We start from the raw sequence: 23,414 nt of genomic DNA on the forward strand, positions 1-23,414 counted from the left end.
ATTTAGTGTTAAATAAAGAAAAATTATTCCTTTCATTTTTAAACCCTGATCTTTTTAGCTACTTTCCTGGAAGGGCAGGAGTAACATATATTTATCTGAAATGTTGTAGTTATTTCTTTTCTACAAACTGTTTTTTCTCATCACACAAACTGTATTGCATGACCACATTTTTTTTATGTTCTGAAGACACGGATGGCTCATATAAGAGAATCTTTGAACACATAATTGAAAATAGCTGAAATATTTCTTAACTTTTAGAGTGAGGTACCTCTCCATCAAGTCTTGATGATAGCTATGAATTGGCAAAGATTGAGTTTTTTTGGTGTTTTTTTTGGGGGTGTTCACAATGTAAATCATCCACCAATGACATTACAAATTTTGGGCTTTATCATTCTTTACTATTCTCATTCCTGAATACTTAATAATTAATGTATCATAAACTTTACTAGTAGCTTTTCATGTTGCAAAAATGTTACACTCTTACAAGGACACAAGTGGATGAATTTTGCATCTTACAGAAAAACAGAATGAGTAACAAACCATAAGAGAATAAAAAACGTAAATTGTCTGTGGTCACTAATCTTGTGAATTATGAACTTTTTTTTTTCTTAGCTAACAAATATAAAAATATCAGCTGTCCAGATACTGATTTTAGTTTGAATGTCATATAATTGCATAAAACATCCCAAAGTACATAGTTGAAATGTTCTGGTTAGATGCTTCATTTTTATGTATGTGTAGTGTTTGAATGTTCAAGAAAATTTACAGCACTAAATACAGCAACCTCATATTTAGATTAACCAAACTTAAATTTTAAAGATGAAATATTTAAATGTGGTACTCCTTCCTGAAAAGTTTCAAATTTTATTTTTATTTTTTTTCTGCTTCCCCAAACCACTTAATTTTTGTACATTTTTTATTATTAAAATAATACATTTGTTTCAGTGGGTGGATGCAAGAGAAAAGTTTCAAAAATCTGCTGAACTTTTAGAAGGGGATCAACGAATAAAGAAGTCCATGTGGAGCCAGTTCTGGGGATCACATCAGAGGTTCTTTAAGTACTTATGTATAGCGTCAAAAGTTAAACCAGCTGTAGCCTTGGCACGGGAAGCTGTTAAAAACGGAAAGGTATACCATATTTATTGTGTATTTTATTTTGGGTGTAAATAATTGAATAATATTAATGAATGTAAAATTTATCAAATACGAGATACAAAAATTGAGCTATATTGTTAAAATTATCAAAGTGCTAAAACTTGTAAGGACTTTAGTATTAAAAGTTAATTTTAACTAGAGTACATTGTACTGGCTTTTTAGATTTCTATAAACTACACATGAATGGCATTTAGGTCTGATGCATACATTCAGTAGATAATGAAACCTGGCACTTATGGCTTCAACTCAGTTTAAAAAAAAAAAAACTACAATTAGTTTAGAACTCTGTAAACATAAACATTTTGTGATGTTTAATTTATCCAAAAAAAACTTTAATTGAAAAAAAATTTGATTTCTAACATAGAAAATGTTTGCATTACTGTAATAGTCTTATATCTGCAGCTTAACTTTTAAAAGTTATTGAGTAAAAAAGCATATTATAAGACTGTATCCTGATCATATTTCAAGCATGTAATACTGTTTATTTTAGGTCTGATTTTGTGCTACAGTAATTATTCATAAATTAGATATGAAAATCATTATATAGTATATAGTGTGTGCATGTGTGATTGTTTTTGTATTTTTTAAAGAATATTGTCAGTTTTTATAGTTAATGTATTTAAATAAATGCAAGTGAAAGAAATGTGTTTAGGTCATAAATTTTGACTGCAAACTAAAGATGTTTATTATGTAGGATGAAAGGTTATATTAAGGAAATTATATTTTCACTTCATGGCATTCTGAGAAATTTCAATTAAGCAGGATGTTTTTATGCACTGTAGTGCATTGTGATAGGCTTGCAGTCAACTGGTGAAGCACGTACATTAGAACAGTTAGAGGAAGCTGGTGGAGAACTCACAGATTTTGTTTCTACAGCTAAGTATGTATTTTATTTTATGGTTATAATGAAATTCTAATGTTGTATTGAACTCCTAAAAGGTACTTGGGCTTCATGTAGGAATTAATCTAAGATGAACTGAAATACAATATTTTATAAGAAATTGAGTGTAAAAATGTCAATGGCTTTGTTTATTCTCCCAATTTCTTAACATTTTTGCTTTGTGTTTTAAGAACTAGGCAAAAGAAAATGAAATTTAAAAATTATTTTGAAATCAAAATAAAATTGGACATAGCTATAAAACAGGTGATAATTAATTGCAATTTAATAATATAACTTTATAATTTATTTATTTAGAACTGTTGTTTTGGGGGGATACCCTAGAATTAAGAAAAGCTTGAGGTTTTTTTTTCCTGTTTCAAAGTGAAAAATTACTTTTGCTCTACTGAATTAAAATTGCATAAACCTTACCTTTTCTTTTTGTTTAATGTAGAGGAGTGTTACAGACTCTGATAGACAAACACTTTCCAGCTCCAGATCGTAAGAAAATGAGCCGTCTTTTAGGTTTAGAAAGTTTCATGAAAGAAGAAGTAAAAGAAATCAAGCAACCTATCTCTCCTGTCGCATCTTCCTCTTGTGGTGGTACCAAAAGAAAGTCAGGTATGTTTGCATTTTCCTATTGTAACTAACAGGTTTCAATTGTTTTGATTATATACAGATTCCAACTAATAAGTTTGTGTAATTCCCTAATTTTTCATAATCTTTATCAAGTCATTGTATGTGAACTTATGGTCTTAGATTTATATTCATTTCATTCATGCATAGCTACTAAGTGGTTAGTTAAAATTTTGATATCATAATACTTTAACCATGTTATGTTCTATTTTTTCTTAAAGATACTGACTTGTTGGCCCAACATGACCAGGTGGGTTAGTGTTTGACTTGTAATCTGAGGGTCGTGGGTTCGGATCCCCGTCACACCAAACATGCTTGCTCTTTCAGTTGTGGGGGCATTATAATGTTACAGTCAATCCCACTATTCGTTGGTAATAAGTAGCCCAAGAGTTGTCTTACACTACTAAATTAGGGACGGCTAGCGCAGATAGCCCTCGTGTAGCTTTGTGCAAAATTCATAAAACAAAAACAATACTAATTTGTTACATCTTTATATAAACAAGAAAGGATATTTTTGTGTGGTTTGTTTTTTTAATATAGTATTAATTTTAAGAATTAGTCACTGGCTCATTGAAGGTCATGTGTATGCCACATGTCCACTGATTGCTCAAGAAGGCATACATTACAATTTTATATTGCAGAATATATCTACTTGTAGTTTATTATCACTACTTGAATGAGACATACAGGGCATGACAATACACTCAGTTGTATGATGGTAACATGGGAAAATAATCATAGTGATACAAGATAATGAAAATTTTTGCTACTAAACAAATATAATGAGCTGAGTTTAAAACAAATCTAAAATCAAATAGCCTAAGCCTAATATTGATTTCACTATTCTTTGAAAATATTTCTGTACATATTATGAGTTATATTATTTTAAGATGGTGACTAAATATTCCTAAAATTTTATTATAATAATAATAGTGAGCAGTGAGATGTATCAGATTGGAGAAGTGTGTTGCAGGATATTTGTTTTAGTAACTATTAAATGGGCAATTAAGAAGTTAATGATTTTTTTAAAATTGCAAAATCCAATGATTACAAGTCTGCTTTTGTCAAGTTGTATTACTTATTATATTGTGTGACTACAGTTTACCAAAACTAATGTTCAAATATTTTAGGTCCAAATTAAATAACTTTCCATACAGGTGTCCTTTTCTGTACATGTCATGAGATTTTACTGAGTTATGTTCAAAATTTAAACTATTCTATTATCATGTTATACAAATTAATTTGGCATCAAACATATCTAATAATCCATATTTTAATATTATAAAATGTTTAATTCTTAATGTTGTAAGAGAATATTTTTATAAAATTTAATTCTTTTCTAGTATAAAAGCTCTGACGTTTGTTTTTGGTATCCTTGCTCTCTATTTACCTATTAATTATCTGAGAAGTACAGATTTAAACAATTGCTCATCATGATAATGTTATTGCTTAGGTCAGAGTATAGGTTTTATAATCTTTTAATCTTACTGGGTTATAAACTAGTAAATCAGAACTATCTTGCCACACCCACCTGTCACATTTTCTTCTTATAATTTGGCCACTAGTTCTCTTTGATATTTAATACCGTATAATTTATAAATGTAGAAAGCTGAAGTTTTAATTTCTCAAATGACATATGGTTTTCTGAACATAGAAATTTCTATTTATCTTCCAGTTCAATCTTTATTACCGTGGAAAACAAATCTGAGCTTATCTAAAGTTTTAATGGCTATTTTATAATTGGAAAGCCAGGAAAATTATGAAAGTTTTAGAATATTGTCTACTATTTATGCTATTTTGTGTTATTAGGTGCATTATCTAATTAAGTAAAAAAAATGTAGTGCAGTATTACCCGTTCGGTGTGTGTATTTATAAAGTGTTTAAATTTTATTGACAGTTAATAGCAAATATAAAGATCCAATTGAGTACTAAATTTATTTTATTTATTGTTATAAAAGTAACTAAAATGTAAAAATTAAAAATTTTTAAGTGAGGTTGGGTAAAATAAAATCTATTTCGACAAAGTATGTTTTTAAACTACACATTTGCTAAGTGATTTACAATTTGTTTGGCAGGTTTATTAGTTAGATGTTTAAAGAGCAGTAAAATAAGTTTAGAAAAAGATGTATCCTGTTATGAGGTTTGAGCTATTTAGGGTAAATGTAGTTTGAAGTTGCAATTTGAAGTTATTTTAGTAAGAAAAAATATGTAAGTTTAAATTTTTTTATGGTAGTTATGAGGTTAGATTGATCAACCTCATACACAGTTATGATAAAGAAAATAATAGTTTTACTGAAAAAAAACATTAGAAATTCGTTTGAGAGGTTTGAGATTAGAAATGAAATTTCATACTTTTCATATATAGAAAAGTATTTTCAGTCTTAACATGAAAATTACTTTGCACCCAGAGCAGTTAACATTTTGACAATGTATATATTCATGGAGAAATGTTTAGTGGAAATTCTTTATAAAAAATATCTGATATTTTGTTCACAAAACTTGATGCTTACTGAAAGCTTAGGAAATTTCATGAACTACCAAAAACAGAAGTTATAGTAAGGAAACTAGAGGTCAATCTGGGGTGACAAATGTATTCAACTGATCCTGTAGCAGCAGTGTTAAATACATAACTTAGGCAGATAGACAAATCCCTAAAGTATTTGTATAAACAAATTATTCAATTAATACTTAAGATCTTTTGTACTTGGTTAAAATCCATAATTATAGAATTGAGGAAAGCCGAAATGTTTCACAACTTTTTTATTACCATACTTTTTTGTCTTTTTAGGCAAAGCCATGATAGTAATAAATTGAATACTTCTAAAACATACCACTGTCTTTGCTTTTATTAGTTGTGTAAGAATTATTCAGCTTTGTATAACAAATGGTAGTTGTAGTGCACTTCTTGAGAATGATCCATATACTGTAATATCTTCAGTTTTGATTCATGTATGTTACATTGGTAATGCTTTATACTATGTTATACTTTATGGGAATAATTTGTTAGCTTTGTGAAAAATTTATGGTAGATGTAGGCTGCATTTTTTAATTTATTACCAAATAAAATTGGTCAAATATAAGATTTGTAATATAATTTGTTTCCTCTTCATTAGTTTTAGGCACTCAGCAAATGTGTACTGACATTTGTCAGGACAAATTAAAATGTCTTGGGACCAAAGTAGTGTTTTGAAGCTCAAGTTAATGTACAGCTGTTAGTGTAATGTAAAAGCATTTTGAACTGTAAGGTTGAATAGTATTAGGTTGACACTTAAAAGTTGCATGTTTTCTCTGTCTTGTGGAATGCGTTTGTTTGTATTGTGCTAACCATGTAGTAATGAATTAACATAAAATAGTTGAATACATCTAATGAGTAACAGAAATTGGAAAATAAATAAAATAGAGACTAGATTCAAAGTTGACATGAAATGGACAGTTTTTATTAAAATATGGTTAATGCAGCAAACACGGCTTACATGCTTTTATGTGCACGGGAGGATCACTTTTTTTCTGGCTCCAATATCTTTAACATATAAGGCTAAATCTATGTATCAGATTAACTACATCCAGTGTTCTGTACTTCACAAGAACCTTTATTTTTACCCAAAACAATTAGCAATACCCCCATGACTACTACTACTACTAATTCAAATGCGAGTGAGGCTGTAACCTAGAAATTTTACCTTAACTACAGTTGAAAGACAGCTGTTGACTGTATAATTTGCAGTGTTTCAGCAGTATCTCTCATGGGCTAAATAGGTATCTCCTAAAGAATGATAAACAAAGAGTGCTGAAATAGAAATGTAATGATTTTACTCAGTTAAGTGTTATATAAAATAAAATGTACAGAATAAGTGATTAATTTAGAATAAGTACTATAATAAATACAGAAAATGTATACAAATACAACATAGATTTCTACTATAATATAAACTACAATTATTTTAAGACATTGACCATCTATTACCTTTTGTTTTCAGTGAGTTCAGTTCCAGTTTCTTTTTGTGATGGCAAACAAATGATATGAATGTTAATTTTATTGAAAGAAGTAATCAATTGTTTTTCCTGTAGCAAGACAAGCAAGGCAGCTTGTGAAACGATACAGAGAGTCAAAGTTAACAGATGAAAGCAACAGTGAAGCAGAACTTGAAGAAAATGATGACAGTGAGTTTGCTCCTTCTGATTCCAACTCAAGTGATCGAGAGCCCAGTCCGTCTCCAACTGAATCTGAAGATGATAGTGATTTTAATCCTTTTGGAGAGGAATCTGACAGTGATGGTGAGAAATAAATTTTAGAAGTATATTTTAAGTTTTACTTTTCATTCTTACCCAAGACATGGTCATTCAGGGAAGGGAATAAATCCTTTTCACCAGTTCATCTGGTTGCTGTTTCTTCTGTATCCAGTCAGGTTTTGATCATGTCATGCTCAAGTAGGTGTCTTAAAGGTTTTATTTCCATTACTAATGCATGTCAAGATGCTAGAAAAGAGTTTTATTCTGGGCTCTTATTTGGAGGAAATGAATTTTCTGTGAATCACATTTAGCAGGAATTGTCATGTTTCTGTGTCCTTAGCACCCTAATTGAATTTTCTGCTCTAGAATACTGTGTAAACCTGTATGTGGGTCTCTTCCAGTACTTTTATTTTGCATTACTTTCATGATCTGGCAGTATCTTCATCTAAGTTTCCACTTACTCCTTCTAGCTGTCTTAATCATTTCTGCTAGTTTATATGGGGGTTGAGTATTTTTTATTCAACAGACTCTGTAGAAATGAGGTGTTCCATAAGATCACTTTAGGAGCTCACTAAATGTTATTACCATGCTATGCTGAACTGTCACTTATGGACTATCATGAATTAAGCTAAAGGGGATCCTGCTGATCACTATTGAGTAAATAAGGGTCATTTTGTTTTTAAAAATACAGGGAACCTCGTTCATCTATTGCACTGTTTTCAGGGCACCATTCCTCAGGACTCCCCAGAGTGCATTATACCATAGATTCTACTAGAGAGTCTTTACTACACCCAGTTTTCAGTAACTGGAGTGGTAGACAGAAGCTTTTTCTCCATAGTGTAAGAGTGAATTCCTCCACCTTTGGAAAACAAGGTGAAGGTGAAGTTGGTGGCCCTCCTATCTGTGTTTATGGATGTTTGTTTTCCCAGATACTGGTAGGAGTGATACCAACCCACATGTGAACCTACTTGTAACTGATTCAGATTTGATGCTTGGTTATCTGGTTTGGTTGAGTGCCTCTCTTCTTTTATTTATCAGTATGAGTCCAGTATACTGTTCATAGAAGAGGGTCCACTGACTTATAATTCTGATGGTAAATGGAATATATTTTGCCCACAAGGTTGGGAAGAGAGGATGAGTTCTGTTTCTTCAGGTCGAATAAAGCATACATGATCCCATCATTCTGAGCCTGGAATGTTTCCTTTCAGGTTAATGAAAATATCTGTCCATTTGAATGTTGCTTGCTTTCTTGTTGTAATGCCAGTGGCTCAGAACACATCACCCTATGACTACAGGTTTGTATACGAGGGCTCTTCAAAAAATACGTGGACTGGCGTCATAAAACAAAATGTACTTTATTAAAAGTTACAGGTCTGGGACCTCTTCAAAGTACTCTCCTCCCCAACGGTGTTTCCACTTGTTGAAACAGTCCTGGTACGCTTCTCTTGTAATGTCCTCCAGCTCCTTCATCGCATTTGCCTTAATCTCGGGAATCGTCTCAAATCTTCTTCCTTTCAAGGATCTTTTGAGTTTGGGGAACAAGAAAAAATTGCAAGGAGCAAGGTCAGGTGAGTAGGGGGGTGGGGAAGAACAGTAATAGAGTGTTTGGCCAAAAACTCACGAGTTCTGAGGCACAAATTTCGCAGCAACACAGTGCATCTTCAATTTTTCGGTCAAAATCTCGTAACAAGATCCAACTCATATCTCACACTCTTCAGCAAGCTCCCTGACAGTCAGACGTCGATTTGTCCGCACCAGGGTGTTGATTTTGTCAACGTGTGGGTCGTCAGTCGATGTGGAAGGACGTCCAGGACGCTCATCATCTTCAATGGACTGTCGACCATCCTTAAAACGTTCATGCCACTTGAAACATGCCGTACGCTTCATAGCAACATCACCGTAAGCCGTGTTAAGCATAGCAAAAGTTTCAGTCGCAGATTTTCCAATTTTAACACAAAATTTCACAGCAAGTTGTTGCTCCTTCAGGTCATTCATTCTGAAATCCGCCAAACGAAAAAATCACACTTCACTTAAAACCGCGTAGCTAATACACAAATGAAGATATCTGCAATCGGGAAATGGCATTATAATCAGCTGATCTGTGCGAACCTAGCGACACCAAGCGGATTCCCCTGGAACCAACTGAAGCCGCACAATTCAAACAGTCCGCGTATTTTTTTTAACAGACCTCGTATACAGTGGTACCCCGGTTCTCGAACTTAATCTGTTCCAGAATGCTGTTCAAAAACCAAATCAATTTATCCCATAAAAAATACTGTAATTAAATTAATCCGTTACAGACCTCGAAAAATTACGCATTATGAAGCATTTTAACTAAAAATATTGCTTATTTATACCTGTATAATAATACTTACATGTATAAAGTCAACCACAAAAAGTATAAACAGTAAAAACACAATAAATGAAAATTTAACTGCACTTTACCTGTGCTGAGGATAGCTGATGGCGTAAGTGAAAGGTGGTGAGGAACGTGGAGTGTAGGAGGGTTATTATTGTTTGGAAGGGGAGTCACCTTCCATAAAAACATCAGGTAATTCTCTTGGGGTTCTTTTTCTTTTCTGTCTCTTTGCACTGCTACAACCTGCTTGAGACTCACTGGACCTATTTCTCACTAAAAACTTGTCTAATGAAGTTTGTTTCAGCCTGGCACCCTCCCCATGTCTCACTGTGTGCCACTTCTCTTCCTAAATTTTTCAAATCACTCCCTACTAGCCTTAAAGCCATCACTTGTAGCAGCACTTGTTCCAGGAGTGTTTTTTTAGGAGGTCAGCATGCAACTGCTTTACTTTTTTGCAAATAATGGTCTCAGAAATGCTATCACCAGCTAACTGTTTTTCATTTACCCAAATCAACAACAGTTTTTCTACCTCTTCCATTGTTTGTGATCTTTGTTTCATAAGCACTGTCACTCCTTTTGCAACAGCAGCTCCTTTGATGACTTCTTTATTTTTCAGTATGGTGCAGACTGTAGACTTCACCATACCAAACTGTGTAACAAGGTCAGACACGCGAACACCACTCTCATACTTCACAATGAGATCTTTTTTTCACCTCTATTGTGGCTCTAAAAACTTTTCTTATTGGTTTGCTGCTTTTATTATCCTTCTTTGACTCCATGGTGGCTCATTTAATAAGAATATTTAGAAGAAAAAAAAATGAGAATGTTAACAGCAGATTTTAGCAGGGGTGTGGACTGAGTGACAGGTGTGGGTAAAATGTTTTGGGCAATCTTGGCATGGGCCGGAAATGGTCGAAGGGTCATTCGGGTTATTTCGGAGGTTCGTGCCAGGACAGCTTGGTTCGGGAACCGAGCTTATATTCGACAACCGAGACTTTATTTTCTCAATCAATATGTTTGAAAACCGAATTGTGTGAGAAGGGAGTCGTTCGAAAACTGAGGTACCACTGTATTTGTGTATATATACATGACTTTATCCACCAAAGTGGGATATAGGGACAGTAGCCCTTTAATTCCAACCAAAAGCAGTGGAACCTTATCCATCTACATGGTTGAGGCCTGGCCTATAGTATTGTTAAATTAGGTAAAAGTCTACCCACAAGTTGTAGTGTGGTTCTGTCAATAATGTCAATATTCTGTTGACACTCCCATGATCTGTCAGTGTGGATAATGCCCTCACTGTCCCCCCACTTTATCAGTATGATGTTCTAATTGTAAGTGTGAGGGAGGTATTTTGTTATCATAAAATGTATTTCCAATAATATTTATCTTCTCTTACACTCTCCTGTCCTTCTTCCTCACTAAGACCTGATGTTAGAGATTGGTATTAAGTCAGTCTTGGAACAATAACCTTATCTGAGCTTCCTATTGGTTATACTCATGTCAGTGGGCAAAGTAGGTATACATAAGCAAGTAATCCAAAAATGGAAGAGGTAGGTGGGGCCACCTTAGTTGATTAATTAAATATAATATCTCGGAAAATAGAAAAGATAGGAGGTTTTTATATTCTAGCATATCAGTATCACTAATTGAGTTTCTAATTCATAAAACTGGACTTTGTAGTGGTACATCACAAATATTTAATTTGAACCAGAGCTACATTCAGTGCACAAGTGATGCATAAATTGATATTTAGGATTTTTTTAAGCATTTACTTTTAAAACTAACATGTAATACTAATGTTTGAATTATAATCTACAGTTAGATACCAAACTTATTGATATACAGTCATAAGATAGCAGTTCAGTAAAATTTTGAAAATAAATATACAAATTTGACATGCCTTTGAACTCTGAACATAAGATTCATCAAACCCTACTTGATAGGATTAATTCATTGGTTTGTATCATGCCTGAATTATCTCTGTAGAAGATTCTATTTATAGTTGTGGCACTGACCTTACTTTCAAAAAAGTCTTAAGGGTTATATAGATTTAATTAAGTTTTACAGTTTCTAAAGTTATTTATTTTTTCACCTACTAATGATAAATTATTTGTTTGTTAAAGTTTCACAAAATGCACATTTTTTCAGTGAACATCTCATGAGTAGTTTTTTTTTCAGTTACTGTAATTCTATGAATCCATGATGTTGTATTCAAATTTGTAAAGCTGTTAAGCACTAACTAGACAATTACTTTGTAAAGCAGCATAAGATTTGTAAAGAACTTTAATATTAAAGACTTAATTTTCCCTCAAAAAATTGTTCTCAAATGATTTTCACCAGAATGACTACAAAACAACTGATTTTAATGTTTGAACACTTGCAAATATCATGGCACAATTTTGTGTTCTGAAAGTTAAGCTGTAATATTGCGTATTTTACTCTTAAGGTAGATTTTGGACTTTAAATTATGGTGCTATAGGCTAATTTCAAATGCCTGAAAGTACTAGCAGTCAAATTTTGCTTATTGTGGCATAATGTTTATAGGCTATGATTGATACTTTATTTTGGCATGAAAACATGGTTATTTTTATGTTGTGCAGTCTACCTTTTTCTTTTTTTAGATAGATTAGTTATTATTTAGTGTTTTGAATTTTTATATGTTGAAATTTTTTTTAATTTTAGAAACAAGTTTCTTAAAAAAAAAATTTAAGTGCATTTATTTCCATTGCTGTAAATCTATAAAAGATTCCTGTTTCTGTAGGTGGTCCTTGGCTAGGAAGGAAAAAATCAAGGAAGAAAAAAACAAAGCAAACGAAAACTAAAAAAAAACATAAATCCAAATCACAAATTAATGGTAAGGTTTTTTGTTTATATATATATATATAGTATAATAAGCATGATTAAATAATGAAACAAATTTTAATGTATGAAATGAAAAAAACTTCAAATTTGGTGTTTTGATTTGCTAAACAGTTTTTATTGTGTTACAGAAGTTACATTTTGGTGCATTCATAATTAAAGTATTTATAAACAAAGGCATAAAATGATGCTTGTCATTTATGAAATTTTGAGAATTTGGTCATGTAAAAAAAAATTAAGTATTGATGAACCAACAAGTATTGTTAGAGCAATTTTGTTCATTTCATACTATTTACATTGTAGTTGTTTATGCATGAATGTTGCCTATGTTTTAAGTTCTGTTTATACTTGAACAGCTATTCTTAATATAATATTTTTAATGCAAAATGCATTGCACATAATGAAATATAGTTGCATTTCAATATATTTATGTATATTATTCCACATTGTGCATCATTACCTTTTTTTACAGTTGGGCTCAGAGAATAAGCATTTTCATAGTGGTTAGTTTTAATTGAAAAAAATTGTATTATATGTTATATTACAAACTGTTTTAAATATTTTGTTGTAAAAACGTTTTGTATGTAAAGGGGCACAAAATGGTGGTAAAGGGGAGGTTCAATATATTAATGTATATATAAATACAGTTTTGTATTTCAGTAGAATGATGTTTCAGTAGTAGAAGGATTACGTCTGTTGTTGTAGGCGTGAGAAACTGTTTCATTAATGTTTAATATAAGTGGTTTTGGTATGTATTGCATATCTTACTTGTTTAGATTAAATAGTCAATTCATGTAGTACTTTTAGTAACAGTACAGAGCTTATTGTAATTTAATCCATTTTAGCAATGTATAATGATTTTACAGGTAACTCACCTCCACCTGTTCCTCCTCCTGTTGATGCTGTAGAAAAGGCTCAAGCAATGAAAGAAGAGTTGCTCAAAGAACTCAACACATTTGGTGATCACTTGCCACCAAACACACTAGATCAGTTAATTGATGAGCTTGGGGGACCTGAAAATGTTGCAGAGGTAACGACTAATATTTTTCTTCATTTCATTAAACTGCTTAAAGAGTGAAAGTAAGATTTTCTTGGGGTAAAAAAATTGATTCATTAGTCCATTATTTTTCAATTTATTTTTAAGGATAAAGAAGGTTAATACTCAAAGTACATGCATATTTCATGAGTTTTTTAAAAATCATTTGACTCACCTTTTGTCCATTTGAACTCTATCAAGAAACTAAGATAAATGTGTACTAGTTGATCAAATAAAATGAGAGAATATTCATTGTTTCTCTGCTGCGATGAAAACTGTAGCATTTAAATTATGGATGTTTTCATCATATTACGAGCCAGGTTTTAAAAGATATAGAACAATAAAACATTTACTGGATCTTAACACTCCTACGAAAAGTGGGGCCTAATAGGTCCCAGAGCAACTTGAAAGGTTATTAATATTAGGCTAATAATTTTGTATTTAAATTAAATTGCCATTTAAATCCATTAATGAATGGATTAACAAGATTCCCACTGTCCCTATTTAGCGAAACACAGCCAGGGGAACAGGCTTGGAGAAATCAGGACTAGAAACGTCTTTTCGTAGGAGTGTTAAATGTTTTCTATGCAGTATATAAATGTGACCATTCTGTCATAATGTATCTGTACTCTAAATTCTCATCTTTTAATTATTATAATTTCAGTGTTATACTGCCTGTCTTGTGTGTAGTCTGTAGACAATTTCTAGGTCTGATGTACAGTTTTAACACTAACTTAGTGAGATGATGTACTAATAAATTTTCTCAAGCCATGAAAATAGCTTCACCAATCTATCCTTAAATTTCAAGGCAGTTTTCATAACTACAGATTGATATTTAGCTTAAATGTTTATAACCAACAGAAATGGCTTTCTTCATATTTTAAGCTTTCTATAGTTTTTTTTTTCTTTTGTTTTTTTAAAATTGGTGGCAGTAGATGCTAGAATAGAGTATTTAATTGGTATATATTGAAAAGCAGACTTGATGCTTGTAGTTGATTAGAAAACTGGTTAAACTGTAGTGTTTTTGGTATTTCTGCTTTAATAATGTGCATGTTACTTATGTTTCAAAATGCATAATTGAAAGGTCCTTGTATTGTTTGAATAGAATTTCAGAGAAAAAGAAAAGTAAGATTTAAGCCACAACAAGTGCACAATTCTAGAACTTCACATGCATGTATGTAAGTTTATTGGTACCTGTGAATATATTCACTATTTTTTGTGTCAGGGGTAAATAAACCATATTCCTCTATGTATTCTTTTATGTAGTGAGGAGACTTTCCAGGGAAGGTTCTATTTGTATATTTTACCTCTTTTGAGAACTAGATGTTTACTTGTGTATTTGGTATGGTGAAGTGGTTACTTCCAGTGCTTCTTTGAATTCTTCAAGAGAAGTAACCTTTCAGGACTCGGTTACCATCCCAGTTTGTTTGTTTTTGGAATTTCGCACAAAGCTACTCGAGGGCTATCTGTGCTAGCCGTCCCTAATTTAGCAGTGTAAGACTAGAGGGAAGGCAGCTAGTCATCACCACCCACTGCCAACTCTTGGGCTACTCTTTTACCAACGAATAGTGGGATTGACTGTCACATTATTGACCCCCACAGCTGGGAGGGTGAGCATGTTTAACTAAACCCTTGTGCACTTACAGCTTGGCCATGCCAGGCTACCATCCCAGAGTGGAAGATTCTTGCTGGTTTGTCCTGCCAGGAAGTTTCTGCTCTGCAATGTGCACTCCACCTGTAAAGATGGAATAATGCAGTCTTCCCAAATTTTTGATATTTAAATCTTCTCATCCATCTTCCTTTATCTAGACAGGTTATTTGTACTGTGAGGTGAAACTCTACATTCTAAATCCCCTGTTTCCAATGCCAGCAGTTTGTATACACTAAGACAGCTTGTCATGGTTCTTTGTATGCTGCTTATGGTGATAGTTCTTGACAATTGAGTGTCAAATGGACCCACATTACATTAATTGTAATGTTTCTTACCCTTAATATTTTGGTTCTTGCCCTAAATGTATGGAGGAAAGAGGTACAGCAGTTAAGGGACTATAAACATTTTTATCCAGAGGCATGGAAGTTGTCCTTTCACCTTAAGCAATGACTAATTGTTGTTAACTCTGTTTTAATTCAAGTTCTTTTTGATAATTCACTTTCTTTATGGGGTTGGATAAAGGTGGCTGCCCTTTTAACCACAAAGTAACCATCAGTTCTTTCTAATTTTATAATTTTGCTTTTCATATTCTATGTCCATCTTCATTATAACTGAGAGACAGCACCATTTTAGAAAATTTTCCAAATGCTTAACCTGATGTTGAACAGTGTTATTGGCAATAGTGATGCTGCTCAGGTTTGTTTTTTGAGTCATAGGCCTTTTTGCTTCCATTTACATTTTTTTTTAGTATTATTTTACAACAAAATAATGGCAAGCTTTAGTCCTTTGTATTGTCTATTGTTTTTCATAGTTTAGATTTCTGTTTTGATGGTTATGTTTTCCCTTTTTACTGGTCTGTATGGTACAGATAAGCCAGGCAATAAAACTGAAATTAAAATAAACCATTTGTGTAAAGGTACAGTTGAAATTGCAAAGTTAATGAAATTAAAGATATTGTAATAAATAACTGTTGCAGTTTCATATCATCGTACATTGATAATTTTCTTATAGTATAAATACTAGGTAAATACATTAACATATTCAAAAGTAAACCTTTACCTTAAACAACTTAATACTCCTTTCAAGGGTTAACGAAGTTACGTAAATGAAAGATAAAAACTGTAAAATGAAAAGAAATATTTGTATTCTTAGTATGAAAATCACATGCCAATCAAATTGACTCAGTAAAGAATTTAGAAATTTTGAAAACGTTTTACTATAGATAGATGAAGTCCTGAATTTTTAAGTACAATAAACTTGTATTTAACTAAAATCTTGTACTTTTTAAAAAAAAGTAGTAAATTAAAAGCTCTATGTTAAAGCATCATAATTTTCAAACTCTTAAAACAGCTGATCCCCTGTTTAAAGGGGTAATTGACACTTGAACTCAACTTTTTCTGTTGAATACTTTTGTTATTTTGGCATTGTACATTATTTCAGTGATGTTAATAATTATTTAGAGATTGTATATTACTTTTTCAAGTGTGGAAAGATAAGTTCTTATAGATTACATGTTATAAACACTTAAGCAATGACTAATTGTTGTTAACTCTGTTTTAATTCAAGTTCTTTTTGATAATTAACTTTCTGTATGGGGTTGGTTAAGGTGGCTGCCCTTTTAACCACAAAGTAACCATCAGAATTTTTATAATTCTTGATATTCTATGTCCATCTTCATCATGATGAAATTTGGCAAGCTTTTGATACTCTTTTCTTAGCTATTTTTACTGTAAGTTTGTCAAAGAATATGAAGTCAGTGTTGACTTTTCTGAATGCCAAGTGATTTTCTTATTGAGATTAAAAATACTTTTCGTTATCTTAAAATTTTCATATTTCATTTGCATAATCTTTAAAATCTTCTAAATAAATTAATTTATTTTAGTAAAGTTGTATATCATTTTTTCTACCCTAACTACACAGATTCAGTTGATTTGAATAACCCACCATAAAAAATACAAAATAAATCTAAATTACTTTTTTCTTTCATGAATAACTGCAAAATAACAGGAAATTACATTTGTTTATCCTAAGTAGCTTAACTCTTTCATAACAAATCGCATGCCGAAGGCTGTCATTGCATTTTTTTAAATTGCATTCAAAATTTTATTAAACTACTATTTTTATGAATTTGTCAATAATCAAATTATAATCTATAATTCAAATTTTAATATTTTATGAGTTAATTTCTTAATTATAAAAGTGAATATTGAAAGAACACACCTAAATATAGTTTTCAGTGAGTTGTGATATGTTGAATGCAGCAGTGTTTAAAATTAGATGTTTGTGATTTCAAACACTAAGTGTATAGTTTCATACACATTAGGAATTCAAACTACCAGTATTAACAAGTTAGAATATTAAATAAGAATCTCGTAATTTTTTTATGTTGTTGAGATGTGGATTATGTACTGAATCAGACAGTGGCCTATTCACCTTTTACCAATTTTAGAAATGGTCACTTATATACCACAGTATATGACATGAATAGCTAATTGAAACCTCAGAATCTCCCCTAGTGGTTATCTTGGCCATTTTAATCTGTGAAAAGGCTATCTGCTCTTTGAAACTAAGTTTCAAAAAATTAGGTCATGTTTTTAGCCTGCTTGAAGATTCATATTTTTTAAATCTAAATACATCTTAGTTACTAAGCTTAACTTATAATATAGTTCTGTGGTATCAGTATAGTTATTTATAATTTTTTAGTTTTTCAACTATATATAAAACTGAAAAAAAATTATTTGATATTATCCATGTGCAAAATTTTAAAAGGTTTAACATTCTATGTCCAGCAGTACCCAGGTTCATAGGTTGTAGCTAGAAGTAATATGTTTGCTTTATTTTTGTATTTATTGTTGTGTATTTTAAGACATATCTAATTTCTAAATGGTAATAATATATATGTACATACATAATTTCAATTATTATATATGTAACTATTACAAAATACTAGTTTGTTAATACACAACCAAAACAGTGAAAACTAAGGTTAAGTTTGTTATTGGATTCGTGACGAGTGTGTATGCACTGCATTGGTGTAAGTCACGTAATGTTAGCTAAGTATGACTGGAAGGTCAATATAATAGTAATAAAAAATTAAGTACCGTATTTTCCAGTTAATAAGCCGAATCGCCGAAGGCCAATTTTCAGCTCTGAAAATGAGGGTTTTTGCTTATTACCGCCCAATAAGCCGAAGCCATTTTAAGAAGTGACAAGTTTCTTCAAAATGATTTCTTAGTCTCGTTTCAGCGTCAGCATGCATGTTGTGTGTGATCATTGGCATTCTGTAGTAAAGCAGAACGTGTCGTATTGAGACAGAGATGGAATCAATATGTCATTCGTTATTGGCTTTACTTACTGTAATTAGGGAACCAATGAAATTCCAGAAACGTTTCACTGTAGTCTTAACGTGCTTTGCTGATGGGACAAAATTACCGCCTATGGTAATTTTCAAAAGAAAAACATTTCCTAAGAAGAAGAAACTTCCGAAAGGAGTGATCGGCCAATAAGCTGACCCCCAATCAGGTCCAAAATTTAGGGCCAGAAATTCGGCTTATTAGGCGGAAAATACGGTATGTAACATTGTGGTACTTAAGTTACTTAGACTACTAAACATTGGTATTTTCATGTTATAAATTATCCTTTTTACATGCTAAAATGACTACATATTATTTCCTTTTTTTTATATATATATATAATTGTTACGAGGTTGGACAAGTGACAGACCCACATAAAAAGGGTATAGAAAGTAACATAAAATATAGTCTTACTCAAAACAAACATTTGAGATATATTTAGGTTTGAGATTACACAAATAATGAGATTTTGGAATGAAGAATTTCTTTTTAATCATAACATGTAATTACTTTGCACACAGACTAGTACTGAAGTTTTGCTATTTTCCCAAACAAATTTTTAATAAAAATATTTAGATAAAAAAAATCTGGTTTTTCTGTGTACAAAAAAAACTGATCATTACTAAATGTCTACCAAGTTTTGATGATGCACATATTGTGTGAAAAATTATAGTGGAAATGTGTAGATGAACTCATTATTATACCAAGTCCATTGCAAAAGAGTTAAAGCTTGTAAGAGTATACATCTGTTTATATGTAATTTTGTTTTTATTACCCTACAAACCAGATTTAACTATTAATCTCACATGCAAGCTGTAAATCTATAGCAAATGCATAGCTCGCATTACTGTGTTAAAAAACATTAACAAACACATCTGCTTGTGAACATGTCCTGTGATTAATTTTTTTATTAATTTACTTATTTTAGTTACTTCTATAATAAATACTTGAAAAACAAGAAATACAGTACTTACCTCTCACCTTTCTTTTTGCTTTTAGTTTCATTAAATTTAAGCCTACTTTTTTATTCTTTATTAGCTTAACCTTACAGTTATGGGATTGAACCAGTTTGGTTACATCTAGTATGGAATGATACACAGTTCAACAATGTTTAAAATAACTGAGCTTTTTTAACATGTCTTCATTACAGTGGTAAGATTGTGTTAACGGTTACAAGTATTTTGTACAAAAAGAATGAAAGATTTAGTTTAGTATTTTAACTAAAGATTTATTTTTGTATTGTAATTATTTGCACTTACTCTTAATATTTTGAGTATCATCAGTGTGTTGTGCAGTGAAATGTTTAAAATTAAAAACAGAAGAAGCATACACACCTTTTCAGTTTTTATCAAATAATCTTAAATCTTCTTTTTGTTACATTCCTAATTATAAGTGTATTTTTGATGTTTTCCCTTACTGTCCCTAGACATATTGCAACTTGCATCACCAGGCCACTAAGTTTGATTAATTGAGGCAGTTTGTCTTTATATTTGTAAAAAAAAATAAGCTTTTGTAATATGCATTTTAAAGCACAACAGTTAATTTAAATATGAATATAATTAATTTATTATCTGACATTCATATAAGTGAGAAACAATGCTCAATTGCTAACAAGGACAAAGAATCACAATGCTGAGAATGGTTTGACAGATACTTCAATTCATGCCAGTTTCAAAGTAACTATTGGGAGATTGTATTTTAAAATGGGGTGTTTCTATTGGTTATAAACATCTAACTCAACTAGGTATAATTGTCAAAAATTGTAACTGTATCTATCAAGACTTTTAAGGAATTTTATTTCCTTCAGACAATACCCTAAGGAGCTTCAAAGAAGTACTTAAATTCTGTGAACTTTTGCATCAAAGTGAAGTTTAAGAATTTTTCTGCTAGATTTTTTTTTGAAATAAAGGAATTAAAACTTAGAAAATATACAACTGAACTATTATTATATAAATTATTAATGCTAATTTGGTTGGTATACATTAATCATAAGTTTGCTTAATAGAATTTTGGATGTGACAAAATGGAATCTTGTGGCATGAGTAGAACTGTAGTGCCTGTAACTATAGTGTTAAATAATGCATCTAAAAACAGTATAAAACACACAAACTGACATTAGTCCATAACAGTTGTAGTTTGACTAGCTTTCTAACTCTGGTTTAAGAACCTTAACATATTTTCCAAAGCTTCTTCATCTGAAAGCCATGAAATATTTTAAAATTTAAGACAAAACAGACAGTACATTGTAGCGAAAACATTCATTTGACAGATTAAAATTTTGCCTTTTATTGGTTATAAATAATGTATGAAATATCAAATATTAATAAGTTAAGAAAGATGTGATGAGGGATACATGTGGCAGTGGGTGTAATTTTCTAGTTTTACTCTGTAAATAAATAATACTGGAGGCTGTAAAAAGTAGGCTTTGCTTTAACATCTTTAATGAGTAACATACATTAAGTCCCACAGTTGAGAGAAAAGCAGTAAATAAACTAGAGAAAGAAAAACGCCTTGAACACATTTTACAATTCTCATACTTGGGAAGATTGGAGATTTAAAAAATTTTTCCTTATGAAATTAGGAACTTAAAATATGTACATTGTTAAAATATGATTAACCATGATTTGATCTCAAGTTTGTTTGCTGCATATGCTAATGATAAAGTAGTATAATTAAGTTTTGAATGTAATACTAAGAGGTTGTGACGTGCACTTTGACCTACTTGTAGCAAGAGGATTGAAGACAGTCTTAATTAACCTTGACATTAGAAGTTTCATTTAAATTTCTTCTGTGATAATAAATAGTCTTAACTCCTTCAATATGGGCATGGTCCCAGTGACTGATGTAACCATTTTGTGCTTGTTACAGCTTGTGTGCTGTGACTTTTAAAACAGTGAGTGCACCTTCATGATATTATGCAGATTATCATCAAACATTACAAGGCTTTTGCGCAAAATATCAGATTTTTATCAAATTTTACGTTTTTTTGAGTAATGTTTTTTGTACATTTTTCTTTTCCAATGTTGAAAATCCAACATGCAAAGTAATTTTAATTTTAAGATTAAAATTACTTTTATGTATCAGTTTTTAAATTTCACATGAAATCTTTGTAACTGTCAAGTAATTGTCAAAATGTATTTAGGAAAAAAAAATTGTTAGTTTCACTGTTGTATCTGGATGTATCTTATGATTACCATTAAACTTAGGAAACAAACATAAATTGAGTTTTTCATCCTAGAATGAGGACTTAACATAAACACACATTGTAAAAAGCTTAAATCTTGTGTGTGTGTATCTGTGTCTGTGTGTATATGCACATGCAGTTATTGTTTTATTGACAGTAACTATGCTGTATTTGACTCTCAAAAAAAAAACACAAAAAAACTGGTTTTTCAGGCTCACTAATGTCATACCTTACTGCTTGGAATTTAACTTAGTTTCCTGTGCAAGTACTTTACAAAAATTGAGAAAAACCATAAAGAGGACATTTTGAGTTTCTGATTGGTTGTACAAGTGATTAAATGAAAATGTTTTTATAAGCAAGAATTTTTAAGAAAATGTAAGAGGTGGGTGAGGCTACTATGGTTTATTCAATAGATATATTTATATCAGAAAACAAAAGATAGGGGGCTCTTACTCTTGTAGTTTGTAAATGTTGGTAATATTGGGCATCACAAACATTTAATTTGAACCAATGCTGCAATTAACATACCACTTGACACACAAAAATTGACATTTAGGATTGTTTTTAATATTTACTTTTAAATCAAGAATTTAACTGATCTTTTATACTAACATTTGATACCAAACTTATGGACATACATTCATACAATAGTAGTTCAATAAACTTTAGAATGTGAATACAAACACAATAGCTTGGTTCTTGACTCATGGCTGTAGGATGGCCTGTGTCAGTAGGGTTATGATATCACAAGTTCTGTGCTATTTTTTTCTGATAACTAATGATTTGATCTTAACTGGCTATGAAAATTTAAACTGCTTCATTTAGCTACACCAGTGGTTGGAACTGTATGGCATCAAGTATGCTTTTTCATGTCTGTGTGAAATAATTAAGTTTATTTAGGCAAACATGGCCTTACTATTCTAACACAGGATGTCAAAATAGAGAAAAATATCCCAAAAATTAGTGTTTCATGTTTTAAGTAAGAAAAACTATCCTCTTTTAGGGTGTAGGGTCAAATGAGTGAACTGCAAAGTTAATATTTTTCTAGTGTGCAGTGGGCACAAAGTTTGGGATCTGCTGAACTATAGGAATCACAATAGCAACCAGAGTAGAGATTGGAACTCATTTTAAAATCCATACAATTATTATCAATTTACTTTATGTACTTTTTACTGCAACACTTACTTTGTTTTAGATACTTACAGCAGTAACCAATTTTATTTTTTCCATATTCGTAATAGTTAAATGTTGAATGGTCTATATGTTCCATTTATTCAAGGAACATGAATAGTGAAGTCTGTTATTTATTCACCTTTAAATATTTATATTGACAGATGACAGGTAGGAAAGGAAGAGTTGTTAGCAATGATGATGGTTCTATTCAGTATGAGTCACGGTCTGAAATTGATGTCCCTGTAGAAACACTCAACATCACAGAAAAACAAAGGTTCATGGATGGTGAAAAGGTTGTTTTTCTTTATTTACTGGATAGAGTTATAGCATTTTTGTATATAGGTAAAGAGTTAAATCAGCTTTCTCTCTTACTTGAGAGTCTGTTTGAATAATTGTTTTTAATTTTTTGCTGTAATGTAGCATATAGCCATCATCTCAGAAGCAGCTAGTTCAGGCATTTCCCTTCAAGCAGATAGAAGAGCCAAAAACCAAGCACGAAGGGTTCACATTACTCTTGAGTTACCATGGAGTGCAGACAGAGCAATTCAGCAGTTTGGTATGTGTTGTTCCTTTAATCTTTGGTTACTGCATTCTTATATCATAAGAATATAATGTAACTATCATCATATTTCACTTCAAAAGTAAATCTACAATATGAAAGTGAAACTAAATGGGGGGTTTAAAAGTGTGTAGTTTTTGAAAAATGAAATATTTAATTTGGATTTTTTCACTAAAACTTCATTACAGCTTGTGGTTATTTGCACTAAAACTCTGAACAGTTCATGTGCAAAGTGAATTTTCATGTTAAGTGTAAAAATACATTTGCATAAACCTTAGAACCTTCTAAATGAATATTGAAAGTTCTTTTAAGGAATTTTTTTGTATTTTGTCATTTTTT

General features: G+C 31.2%; 1 protein-coding gene across 1 annotated transcript in view; it reads left to right on the forward strand.

Moving 5' to 3' along the window:
• LOC143240816 (protein strawberry notch homolog 1-like) overlaps positions 1-23,414 on the forward strand; it is a 96,862-nt gene that overhangs the window by 43,469 nt on the left and 29,979 nt on the right. Inside the window, exons 11-18 of the mRNA XM_076483932.1 lie at positions 946-1,128; positions 1,938-2,035; positions 2,487-2,653; positions 6,737-6,943; positions 12,022-12,114; positions 12,986-13,149; positions 22,678-22,809; positions 22,937-23,072. Coding sequence (XP_076340047.1) covers positions 946-1,128; positions 1,938-2,035; positions 2,487-2,653; positions 6,737-6,943; positions 12,022-12,114; positions 12,986-13,149; positions 22,678-22,809; positions 22,937-23,072 — 1,180 coding nt within the window. The remainder of the gene's footprint in view (positions 1-945; positions 1,129-1,937; positions 2,036-2,486; positions 2,654-6,736; positions 6,944-12,021; positions 12,115-12,985; positions 13,150-22,677; positions 22,810-22,936; positions 23,073-23,414) is intronic.

Source organism: Tachypleus tridentatus, chromosome 13, assembly GCF_004210375.1.
Source record: "Tachypleus tridentatus isolate NWPU-2018 chromosome 13, ASM421037v1, whole genome shotgun sequence".
Classification (NCBI taxonomy): domain Eukaryota; kingdom Metazoa; phylum Arthropoda; class Merostomata; order Xiphosura; family Limulidae; genus Tachypleus; species Tachypleus tridentatus.